Genomic DNA, 13,248 nt, shown 5'->3' with positions numbered 1-13,248 from the left:
ACTCTCATGGATTTGTTTTTAGGTCTCATGGAATCAATAAAAACACTTCTATAAAGTATAAACTAGTCTTCACTCAAAATGGGGACTTTTAAAATTCAAACCAAGTATACCCTGGTTGATATTACTACCCATTATGGGCTTTATTTGACCAATCTTTTTTTTTTTATTGGTGATTGAGGGTGTCCGTTTTAGCTTACGTATACTTCAACTAATTTCCCAGAGCTTTAAAGTTAATGACTGGGTAAACTCTCCAATGACCACCCCTATTAGCAACTGAGAGAAATCGAACTCAAGAGTCTCTATTGTCCCATCGGGCCACCTAGGGGTAGTTATTCGACCAATCTTCCTCAAAAATTTGTTTTTGTGTGTCACGCAAGATGCAACCATCCCCCACATAAAACATATTTATATCTTATAAAAGGATAGATAACTTAAGCACACAAAAATGAATAAATACATAAAAATTATGAAAATTTAACCATTCACCTCAAAGGAGATGTAAATTAACATCTCTTGTAGTTCAAATAATATAAGTTTCTTCTAACAATCTCTACATCTTAACATACCTAAAAAAACTATTAGAGACAAAATTGTTCTACATTCTTGTAATTTGATCGGGGCAAATCAATATCACACTTAGAATTTTTATCTAGGGAAATAGAAAGTGTAATCAGACTGTGAATAATAATAGTCCTGGAGGAGGCATAAAAAAATTTTGTTATGGCTGAACTTTGATGCCTTCAAATGAATGTTCAAGCCAATGATTTTAATTTTCATCCTCTATGAATTGAAATCTGTGATTTGGGTATCATCTTCTTTGGAAATTAAGGAATTTGATTGAGAAGGCAAAGATGCCAAAGAATAAACTACAGAAACCAACAAGCACTAGTGCTGAAATTCCAATCATCCCAGGGCCATAGCCTAGACTAACTTCCAGATATTGTTTAACTGTGCCGCGAAAGTCAGGTTGCATAATCATGGTTTCTACATCTCCAAGCTGAGAAGTGATGATCCCCCTTAGAGTCCATGCAACAGGACATATATAGTAGAACCAAATCCACCATACAGGAATATCCTAATACAAATATTTAAAACAACCATAAAGTTGGTTAAAATCAGAGCAACTTCTTTGAAACATAGGTCCAGTGTCTGAATTTGCTCTCAAGAAAGGGGATAGAGCAAAGTTTTGGTGATTTGACCCATAAAACAATTGAGACTAACAGACTTGAGATGAATAAAATTGAAGCTTCAATTAACTTGTTAAAAACACTTACCGGTTTAGGTACAAGGAAACCTGAAAGGAGATTCCATATTGAGTAAAATGCAGAAGAAATGACTGCTGCCAAGTGTTGATTGGGAGTGAGACCGACAGCCATCATGCCGTAGAAGGTAAAGTACGTGAAGGTGAGAAACATGAACAAAAGGTAGTAGAAAAATTTTACTGCAATATAAAAGAAATGTTTCTTTAATCAAAACCATTAACCAGAGTGTTTTTTGGATCAATAATAAAGAACATCAAAGAGCTACCATATCAATGTACACTAGAGACATTCTGCAGAAAGTCCTAGTAATCACCTTTTTTTTGAATAAACAAAAAACATGTTTTTCTCTATGTTATTCATCTAATTTATGATAAGTACATCCCCTTAGTCTTTCCCACTAATGGAAAAGTCTACTTTTCTCAATTCTAGCTTGGAAAAAACAAAGATATCAAGAAAGAAAATATATGAAACAACACCCTCTACACAGAGAAGACACCATCAAATTCATAAAAAGTAAAAGATAAAACTGGAACTTGGAATCTTACTTGCTGTCCTTTCAAAATTAACCATGAAGTAAGTGATTATGCCATATAAAATTGCTTGCGCAGCTATGTATGGTATCTCCACAAGACCCTGATGACAAAGAGAAATGCCATTTCATCACTCATTTTTATTTTTATTTTCACAATTAACTGTGTAATATGTCATGAAAGGTACCTGGGCTCCTGCATATGAAAAGGGGGAGTACATTCCTGCAGCTCTCTCCCTATAGAATACTGTCCTCTCAATTGAAACGATAGGCTGTACTGAGGAAGCATTATTGACCCCGAGAAACAAGCATGCAGAATACAGAGCTCCCATAACCAGTCTTAAACTTTGAGTTGAGTCCCTAAAGAACATTATTATATTAAATGATTTAATACCTCCATATAGAAAATTGCTTGGAGAAAAAAAGAAAATGACAAACCATTCTTAAAACATTTATATGGAATGTATATACCACCATAAAATATTAATTATCAACCACCTTATTAACCTAGATGGCATTGAGGTTTCATATGTCATTAGACTAATATCAGAAACAAACAGATGAATTATTCCAAGACATTTTCTTATCCTAAATATTTGAATGGACTCTTAACAGTGAGCCTATAAAATCATTCATTCTTTCAAACTAATTGGAAAAGAGATAACTTTCTGGTGGTTTAACATTATTCCTGTGCCACCCCTTAGCATGCCAGTATTATAGTTATACCCAATGGCCAAGTCAAGCATGATCCAAATTTTAACCATTCTATCTAGTTATCCACAAGGAAAAAGATGAAGGGAACTTTTCAAGAAAATAGAACTCAAAGAAACCGTGACGATTAGTATAATACAATCATGACAAATGCCAGACAAGGTGTATATATCTGAAAATAATTAAATAACCCCAGTTCATGAGATCAGAGTAGAATTTACCTCTGTGAACCAGCATCCCAAAACACAGAGCCAAAAATGAATGCAGCCACCGTAGTAAAGGCTAACCTCACGGCATTATATTGGGGACTTCTCCAATATACAAGATTTTGCTTCCACAGACAAAACCAAAATTGGGAAAACTGATCTTGTGAATATGTGGAAGCAAACTTTAACGGTTCGGAGCCAGCAGGTGGAACACTCAAATTCTTAATGGAAGATTCCACCTCCCTACAGAAAGTATACAAATTATATACAAGAATCATTTGAAAAAGTAAAAACGAACATATTTGGTGCAATGACATCTTGGTTGGAATAACGAACTGGTATCAACTAAACAACCTATATTGCTCGGAATCTTTGTATAGATCTGCGAAGTCCACACCGATTCTCTCTTCAACAGCAGATGCAGTAACTTCAAGCATCCAAGTTGCTGGATTGTAACCACTTGGAATTGGAGCAACTCCATTAATCCCCTGAGGAAAAAGAACACGAGGACAAACAGTCAGAATAAACAAAGAAGTACATGAATGAAGAAATGCGAATAATTAACTTCAGGGAAATTCATGTCACCTGAAAATAATCAATCATTATCTTCGAGTGGACCCCAAGCTTCCCTCCATATATAACCCGGCCCCCTCGTTTCATGAGAAGCAGCTGTGCATGCGAACCAAAAATCATTCAGAAATCATTCACTTAAGAAGAAAATGTAATATGAAAAATTATAATCTGACCAACCTCATCAAATGCTTCAAATATGTCAATACTAGGTTGATGTATGGTGCAAACCACGGTTCGTCCAGTATCAACAGTATTACGAACAGTTCGCATCACAATTGCGGCTGCTCGTGCATCAAGTCCAGACGTAGGCTCATCCATAAAAATAATAGAAGGATTTGCAACAAGTTCCACTGCTATTGTTAAGCGTTTTCTCTGCTCAGTCGATAAACCAGAACTTCCCGGCAAACCAACCAAAGCATGCCTTAAAATATCAAGTTCTACTAATCTCATTACTTCCTCAACAAATTCCTGCAGTAGATTGAAATGAAATAATGCAATTAAAAAATGTCAAAACAATTCAAATGGCAGATATAGACGTCCTGATTGTCATATGGCTCACATTTCTTTGCTCTTTGGTAACTTCCTTAGGCAGACGAAGACTAGAAGAGAACCAGAGAGACTCCTCAACCGTCACCTGAGGAGAATGTATGTCACTTTGTTCAACATATCCTGAAATTCTGGCAAATGTTTGTTGCTCTTTTGGATAACCTGAAATTTTAACATTCCCTTCAATGTAACCACCAGTTTTCCTACCGGCCAGAACATCCATCAAAGTGGTCTTCCCTGCTCCACTTGAGCCAACTAATGCAGTAAGAACACCTGGTGAGAATACTCCACTCACGTCTGATAACAGTTGCAGTTTCTTTTCTGTTACACCTTGCAACCTCATTGCCTGAGAAACCCCCAAAGAAAAAGGTGAAAGAGTTAGATTGGCTAAAGATATACACAACCGTCTAGGGAATCAAAGTTGCTGCCAGAGGAACACACCTTGGGCATATCAACGTAGTAATTGACATTATGGAAAGTCATTGTTAATGGTTGAAATGGCAGAATCATTCCCTTTTTTCTATCACCCTCTACAGCAGATGGTTTACTTAATTCGGAATCCTTACGGGCCACTGAATAATCAGATAATAATTAATTTATGAACAACAATTTTTGGTAGGATAAGCCAATGAAAGAAGCTATCTGCTAATATTAAAACTAATAAAGCATCCATTGAAAAAGGTGAAAGATGAGTGACAACCCTCTGTTTTACACTTTTCTTCTGTGGCATCTAATGGAATCACTGTCCGGGCTTTTGTAATAGCTGTTATAAACGGAAAAAAGAAGCACATTTTCTCTAAGTATTACTATAAACAATCAAATTTTTCTTAAATAGAATGATGGAAAAAATATAGAATCAAAACTTCATCGTCCTTCAACTTACGATTAAGGTAGGCCAGAGCCAACGTCACAACATTGTTGAAAAGCAATGCATAAAGTAACAAAGCACCAACTCCAATCCAGTACCAATGACCATCAACGGGGAGATTACTCAAATGGAGAACATTGTAGCCTATCGTGTTGTCTCCAATAGCAGACTTCTGTAAGATGTTACAGTTAATCTTTCACATATATACAAGCTACAAAAGTTGGAATAACCATATGTTTATAAGCACACCTTTTGCCATCTTGGGGCAGTAAATTCATTAACAGAAATTGCATTCTGCCCATAGGATAGTGGTGACACCCAATATGCCCAGACCCACCATGGCTTAATCATTTCTGAAATAAGAAACACCAAATGAGTAATGGACCTATTTTTGTATAATCAAATGAAGCAAATAAAGCATACCCTTTGGCATAATAAATCCACCCAACAAGAATATACATAATATAGCAGATGATCCAAATGTGTTGGCAATGACCATATCTCGGGCAATAGCTGCCATCATCCGGAAAAGACCCAATGCCATTTGATGTATAGAAAAGAGCAAGAACATGAAACGGAAAAAGCTGACACATGAAAAGGAAAGCTTATAAATACAAAGAAACTGCGAAGAGTAAAAACTTCATATGTATCAGGCAAGGCAATACCTTCCAGCCTCGGGGGCAAGACCAACTGTGTAGTAAACGACACAAGACCATACGATAGCCTCAATGATGGAGTAAGGCACTCGAAGAATCCAACTGGCGTAAGACCATGCCCATGCAGGATGAAAGAAATTATCCCGTTGCTTGTAAAAAACTGGTAACCGAGATATCATGATAGGTAGCTCAGAAAATCCATTAAACATCATATGTACCAGCCCGAAAAAAAGGCAAGAGAGATAAAGGTTGCCATTTTTCTCGTCGATCGGATGCAGTCTTGTTCGTAAGAACATGGTGCATGTGACAAATCCGACAAATCCAACCTTTAATACGGTAGAGATATGAGAAAGCAGAACCACGAAAGAAAGAAACTTCGAAAGAAAAACCTTATAATTATACGCTACAGAGGATATTTATGTCAGAAAACAGCGTAAAATCACCTAGATGAACTTACAAATAATCAATTTTAAGTTATTTTCCAAGTAATAGTTTATCCCTTTGTAGTTAAAACAGTTTATACTGAAACATGTTGCAGTTATGTGTAGTTTGACAAAAGCGAGAAGCACATAAATGACAGGCTAAAACATACCTGGCATGTCCTAAAAATATAAAGAAAACGATGCCTGCTGATGAGTAGTAATTCTCTTGCAATGCATGTTTTAAAAAGCTCCCATTTTGATACAGCATATTTTGTTTTGGACAAAGCTGCCGGATGATTTATAGATTTATCATATGGAACATTTAGTGTGGACTGCAGAGACCTTCCAAATCGAGAATTTTCAAATTCTTTTGCAATTTCTGAAACGGAAAGGAATACATAAGGTTTTGATGGATCAGCCCAGTATTGAGCTTGATCTTTTCTGGAAGTCACCTGTTAAAGTAAAGAAGGAGAAGAGGAAAGACAGGAGAGAGGTGTTAGGAAAATATCGTATAAGAACATCTAAATACATAAGAGTCTTTAACCATATACCTCTTGAAGAAAATCTGCTACCCCTTTACGTGCGGGCAATTGAAAACCTAATGACTCAAAGAACTCTAAAACCTCTGCTCGAGGGCCTTGATAAACTAGATAGCCTTCTGATAATAGTATCAGATCATCAAACAGCTCAAATGTCTCAGGTGCTGGCTGAAGAAGAGCCATCAGTACAGTAGCATCCATTTGATGAACAAAGTTCCGAACACATTTCACAATTTGGTATGTGGTGGAGCTATCAAGTCCGGTGGATATTTCATCCATGAACAGGGTTTTTCTTGGTCCGACAACCATTTCTCCTGCAAATTATACAAGATATCATAGAACTGACCAGATATCATTCAATAATCCTGTCTCATAGTTCAAAGCCAAGTACAACACTCAACAGTAACATATATTCGCAATAAAATTTAAAAATAATATGTTAATATATCTAAAAAAAATTGCAACAGAAACATAATTAGTCTAGAATCAATGTTATTTCGGAAACTGCTATACTTTCAAAGTCCAAATTAATATTCAATTTCTTTTAAATTGAGGTTTTTCCATAAAGATCATTCTTTGGAACGTGTTACGTATTACAACCAAAGCTGAAAATTCTTACTATTTCAATCTCCAATGGAATATGTTACATACAAAAGTTCTCATAGGTGCAAGACATTTAAAAACAGTCTAGTATGTAGACACATTCACAAATGCATGCAGAGAGAGAAAGACCTGTGGTAACTCTTTTTCTTTGACCACCAGAGACACCTCTAAGCATTTCGTTACCAACTATTGTGTCTGAACATACATCAAGACCAAGCACTTTTATAACATAATCTGTTGAAACACTGTGCTTTTTACCACCTACAGAGGATGCCTGTGAGGTAAAAAGTTGAACTTAAATTAAGATATTAGGAAATACACACCAATAAATAATAAAAGAAGATTACACTGTAACAAAGTTTGAACTGGCAACCTTCATAAAAGCATCAACCGCTGAACTTGGACGTATGTTCCTTTCCTTCTCTAAACGGGTCAGATCCTTCATGTATCCTGTAAAGTAAAGATGGAAAGGGAAATGGAGAACATAGTTTCATTAACTAATGTAATTTAAGAGAAAATGACCCGTCGAAGCAAAGAAAAGGAAAACAATTATAAGAAATTAAAAGTGTACAGATAGTTAATCAATTGATTAAAAGAAACAATTTTAAAAAACAATTCTCTCAAATGGAATCCGAGGCTGAGCAATTCTATTAGTTCTATTAGTAGTCTAAAAGCATGATACAAACTAGTGAACTCTGAATGAGGATCAATGCAATAAATATTTCAATAAATGCAACATGATCAAGACTAAGATTCGAATTAATTAATAATCATGAATGAAAAAACCTGCGAAGCCTTCACTTGCACCTTGGCACCTGGCAGCAAAATCAAAGGTCTCTCGTACAGTGAGCTCAGCAATGTGATTATCCGTTTGGCTGATGTATGCCGAAGTCCTTTGAACACAAAATTCATTAAGCTTCTTGCCATTGTATGTAATATCACCACTTTTCTGTAAACAAAAGAAATTTAGCTCCACACGAACACTGCCTTGCAATATGATAGACTAGTTAAGCAAAAGAGGGACTCAAGCTAGCTGTTATAATGTAGTCGCTAATTGGACATATTCCAGTTGTAGACAGATAGAAATTAGACCATGGGATAGAAGTTCCGAAATGTCTATTTGTGATACTTCATATGATGGTAAAAAGTAATTAAGAAAAGAAATGTTGATCCAAATGATATATACAAGATCATATAATCAAATCGAACAGTAAATCTATCCCTTAGTGAAGCACATTGGCATTGAATAACGAAATTCCTTAAATTTTTATCGTCATTTTTCCATGAGTTTTCTAGTTTAGCTACAAGGTGACATAATTATATTAAAAAGTAGAGTCGTTCCTCATTAAGAAAGTTTAAAAGAGACGTGATTAAGAGGTTCATATCCCTTCTGACTTCTGTAACCAACCAAAACTGACTAACAACTAATGCAAGCTTGCAGATAAGATCAAATATTGCAATACAACTGACTAACAACTAATGCAAGCTTGCAGATAGGATCAAATATTGCAATACAACTTACTAACAACTAATGCAAGCTTGCAGATAAGATCAAATATTGCAATACAACTGACTAACAACTAATGCAAGCTTGCAGATAAGATCAAATATTGCAATACAACCAACTAGGACAGAGGACTCGAGAATTTTGCAACGCAGAAATGATGGATAGAAAGAAATTCATTGCAACTTTAGTTCTTTAGCCAACCAAAAGGTGGCATAAGTTCAGCTCTCAAAAATGATAATTCTTTCCAGGAAACGTATTACAATTTACAAACCTCTTATGGTTGTTCTCTATGATTCTATTATCTCTATTTGTTTATGGTTGCAATAAGTATTCTCTATTAGCCTATAATTAGTTTATGTTAAAGGCATAAGATAAGTTACACACACGTGATTTCTTTGTGTACAGAATAGCACCAAGTATAAACCAACCTTCAAGTTGCTGTCAAGCTTCCCCGATAGAGCTAATAGCAAGGTGGACTTCCCAGAACCAGGAGGACCTAAGAGCAAGGTCATCCTACAAAAGTCAAGCAATTACAGTCACATCGAAATGAAGGCTGATATAGAACGGTTAGTGTTAACATGTACAACACGTGAAACTAATAACTTTCCCAACAAGTTAAGCACCAAATTAAAACATATGCGTATATAGGTCTCCGATATATACAAGCCATCACATTTCTAAAAAGAGCCCATGAGTTTGAAACCTCTTTTTATAACATCTTCAGCATAGACTGTGATCAAATTAAATAAAAATGTCATTATTTTGTGGAACTCAGACATCAAAAGAGTACCTTCCGGGTTTCACAACACCACTAATGTCGTTCAAGATGTTCAAAGCATATCTCTGGGGTCTAAATATTCTCAAACCAGTTAGGAATTTCTGCATTCAAACCAAAACAAGTTACAAAAGGGATCAAATTCAACTGATGCAACTAAAAAAAAAAAATACCGCACTTCAAGGCTATATAAGAACGTACATCTATATGGTAAAGTAAAAATAGAAAAAAACAAAGAAGCACGTAAAGGAAAAGATACTTGACCTCGATTACGTCACGAGTAACATTAATCAAAGTAGGTAAGGCCCTTGATCCCGTTTGAACATTAGCCACAACTTTCAAGTTCTGGAACCTTACCTCCACCTTTGGCACTTCCAATCCAACCCTTCACCATCAAAGTAAACACTCTTTAGAAACTACTATTTATGCTTCTCAAATATTTTCTTTATTAATCTTTCTAAAAATTAAGAACGTTAATGATATTAATAATCTAATATTGAATACATTAGATGACAAGAACAAGAATAGAAACCTATCGAGACGTTTTTTGATTGCGGAGAGAAGATTATAATTATCTTGATCATTAGTAGCAAAGGCTTTTTCAACGACGAGTTCACGGTGTCTTCGACTCAATTTTCTCACGTCAATAGTCTCAGTTCTAGCGTCTCCTTCGCTGTACTCCGACGGCGCCCGTTTCAACAAGGCGAAGTTTCCTCGTTGCTGCGACGGCAATCTCGTGATCGCCTCCCACATCAACTCATCTTCGTCCTCCTCCAACGACTCCGCATTCGACGGCCGTGCAAACGACTCTCTCCGGCTGTCTATTTCAATCTCGAAGTACTCGCTCCCGTTCGAGGCCGCCATATGTGTAGCCTCTGTATCTCTCTCTCTCTCTCTCTCTGTGTCCAGAGCTCGAAATCGAAGAGAGAGAGTGTGCGTGGTGTGTTATTATAGAGGCGAGTTTGTTAGAGCCAGTCCCGGGAATTTTGAAGATATGTGAAATGACGCGATTGTCCTTTATGTCATCAATTAGCAGCGTAACATTTTTTAAGCGGAAAATTGACGAGATTGTCCTTTTCATCACTAAAGCATGTGGGTTTCCAAAAAGGTTTTGCCCTCTTCTTTCGATGAGATTTTAATACTGTTACGGCTGATCAATTGACACGTAGCCTCTGTCGTTAATTACTCTTATTATTATTATTATTATTTTGGCAAATTTTGATGTTAATTTTAATTATAAGAAGTTGTAAAGACTTGTTTACTTTATATATTATAGCTTTAAATAATATAAAATTTCATCTCCAAATTTATATGAGGCTAAAACAGTCTTTTTAAGCTTTAATTTAAATAAATTTTATCTGGAAAACAAACTTTAAAATACAGAGAAATTGATTCAAAAAATTATACGAATCTTTTCTAATCCATCTAGAATACAGTACTTTTCTTTTGTTTCTCTCCATTATCAAGTTAAGGTAATAATAAGTTTAAAATTGAATTTCCAAAGTATTTGTTTTTAAATAAATGACTTATCATTTTAACTTCATGCATAATATATACTTAATATAGAAAGCCTTTTCACTTCAAAATTTGAGGTGAAAAATATCTATATATTAACATTGTAATACAAAATAATAAAAAAAATGTTTATTATAGTAATTTTCAATTTTAAAAAAAAAAATTAGGGCTTAAAATAGGGGTGCATTTGGTTCCATATTATTATTCATATTCCCAATCCTATTTCCTAAATATTGTTTGGTACATTATTTGAGAAATATTATTGTATTTTTTTAATTTTTTAGACCCCTTAAGTTTACTAATTTCATTAAATACACCCAGAAAAAAGTTTAAAAAGTAACAAAAACACCCCCTAAACCCATACTTACCAGATTCTGATAACCACCGTAAGTGGTAGCCGGAATCTATTACAAAGGTCTATACCACTACCGAAAAAGGCCAATAATTCACCGATCTGGCCGTTAACTGGCCGTCGCTGACGGTAAAGACGGCCAAATCTTAGCCATTGTTGACTGACAATAACGGCCATATCTTTGGCCGTCGCTGACGGCCATAGATGGGCTTTTGCGGGCGTCGACGGACACATCTGGCCTTTTCCGGCCAGATCCGTGGTAGATTTGATCGGAAAAGGCCATATTGCCTCGTTACGACACAGATCTGATAGGTCTGTGTCATAATGCAATTTTTCAGCCAAATTCCGGCAATGGTGACAGGAATCTGGCACTGCGGGTGGTGGGGGTGTTTTTGTTATTTTACAAAAATTTTATATATTAGGGTGTTTAATTAAATTAGCAAACCTAGGAGGTTTTTTAGAGATTTTTAAATTTTACCTCGTAATACTCCCTTATTTAACTACCAAATATTATTCTCAAAATTCTATCCAAAATAATAAACCAAAGGCATCCGAAGATTTTGGTGTCAAATTTCTGTTGAATAAAGTTTTGATGGTGTTTTTGATTTATATTTGCAAGCAATTTTGATTTATATTTGATTTATTTGAGTTACAATATTCTTAGTTGTATGTAAAATCACCACAATAATTACATAACAAGGAAGATCATAAGCTTTAACAAATTTTCAATAAAATGAAATTTAAAAGTGCTTGCTTGATCGATTTATCATTATAATGCATACCGGTTATGGCAATTTCCTCTTCAAAGTTTGAAAAACGTGTTAAACACACCCAAGGGTTTCCGGAAATAACAAATGCATCCAAACTTGATTACTTTACCATAATACCCTTTGTCTAATTATAAAGCCCTAAAGGTATTATAAGTTGAAAAACGTGTTGAACACACCCAGGGGTTCCGAAAATACAAATGCATCCAAACTTGATTACTTTACCATAATTCCCTTTGTCTAATTATAAGCCTAAATTTAATTAAATTATTACCAAAAGTGAATAAAATAAATGGGAAGTGACGTATAATAAGTAAAAGGATACTAAAGTCTTTTTGAAACAAAGTTTCAGATTTTTTTCAGTTATTATTTCTTAATATTTATATATTAAAATAAAAATTGAAGAAATAAAAACTGAAAAAATAAAAATATATATATAATTTGACAAAGGGTATATAATCTTTATATGGTAATAATCAATTTTTGGGTGTATTTTTTACTATACAAAACCCTTGGTTGTTTTTATTTTTTATTACTTTCCTCTTAAATTACATACCAAAAAGTGAAATAAATAAAATGGAGAGTCTGTATAATAGATAAAGGATGCTAAGTCTTTTTGAAACAAAGTTTCAGATTCTTTGCAAATATTATTTCTTTAATATTATATATTTAAAATAAAAATTGCAGATAAAACTGAAAAAATATATAATAATTTGACAAAGGGTATTTAATCTTTATAGGTAAAATAATCAATTTTTGGGTGTATTTGTTACTATACAAAACCCTTGGTTGTTTTCATAACTTTCCTCATGCCTTGAGGAAATTGTTATAAACTCCTATGGATACTCAAAAGGTCAAATTTCCAGAACATAAAGATTGGCTCACAATCCAATCTTATAAACTTTCTCTTACAACCTTAACGTGACATTTCGCAATTGATTAACTCACAATTAAGCAAACAAAACCTATTCGGACAATAAACCCGTTCGAACTGACCAATTACAACTACCACATTCGTACTGGGAGAGAAAGTTGGTGAGAGCAATTTCAATCTACAAGATCAAATGCTTACTTAAATCAGCAGCAAAAACAAATTCAGCAGGTTAAAACAAAATACAATCTAAAGGCTACTATAACCCACCTTGTCCACAAATATACAATTTTGATACATCAGGAAGACAGATTCTTTGCAGAACTAAGCAATAACAAAAACAATGGGATCCATTAAAAGCATGGACTCCAACTAGTACTAGTTCATTTATAGCCAAAATAAGTTACTGCTCTATTGAGGACAACTATACATTAAGTTGGCTACCTGTACAGAAGCGGCATAAGGGTGATTTCTTCAAAAAATGAGCATAAAAGTTTGCCCCAGTGATTGACAGTTGATGCTGTTAGAAGCTCAGGCTTGTTATCG

At 34.7% G+C, this 13,248-nt stretch overlaps 1 protein-coding gene across 2 annotated transcripts; it reads right to left on the bottom strand.

The window, feature by feature from the left end:
- Window positions 1-488: 488 nt before the first annotated feature.
- Window positions 489-10,405, bottom strand: LOC116129593 (ABC transporter G family member 31). 2 transcript variants are annotated; one of them, XM_031415313.1, is made up of 24 exons: window positions 9,730-10,405; window positions 9,462-9,582; window positions 9,213-9,301; window positions 8,851-8,935; window positions 7,702-7,864; window positions 7,289-7,365; window positions 7,045-7,189; window positions 6,325-6,626; window positions 5,944-6,225; window positions 5,361-5,677; window positions 5,119-5,279; window positions 4,945-5,048; window positions 4,711-4,867; window positions 4,528-4,590; window positions 4,269-4,399; window positions 3,841-4,173; window positions 3,459-3,749; window positions 3,294-3,377; window positions 3,063-3,196; window positions 2,724-2,951; window positions 1,980-2,151; window positions 1,808-1,895; window positions 1,275-1,441; window positions 489-1,075 (listed from the first exon to the last, which is right to left on the bottom strand). In XM_031415313.1, the coding sequence occupies exons 1-24, from the start codon at window positions 10,059-10,061 to the stop codon at window positions 809-811; spliced, it is 4,293 nt and encodes a 1,430-aa protein (XP_031271173.1). In that variant the 5' UTR covers window positions 10,062-10,405; the 3' UTR covers window positions 489-808. The 2 variants fall into 2 exon arrangements, with proteins under 2 accessions (XP_031271173.1, XP_031271174.1); XM_031415314.1 differs by having other exon boundaries at window positions 4,711-4,864.
- Window positions 10,406-13,248: the final 2,843 nt, after the last annotated feature.

Source organism: Pistacia vera, unplaced genomic scaffold, assembly GCF_008641045.1.
Source record: "Pistacia vera cultivar Batoury unplaced genomic scaffold, PisVer_v2 Contig212, whole genome shotgun sequence".
Lineage (NCBI taxonomy): Eukaryota > Viridiplantae > Streptophyta > Magnoliopsida > Sapindales > Anacardiaceae > Pistacia > Pistacia vera.
Note: the sequence above shows the minus strand (reverse complement) of the source record. Positions and strands in the feature narration are given on the sequence as shown.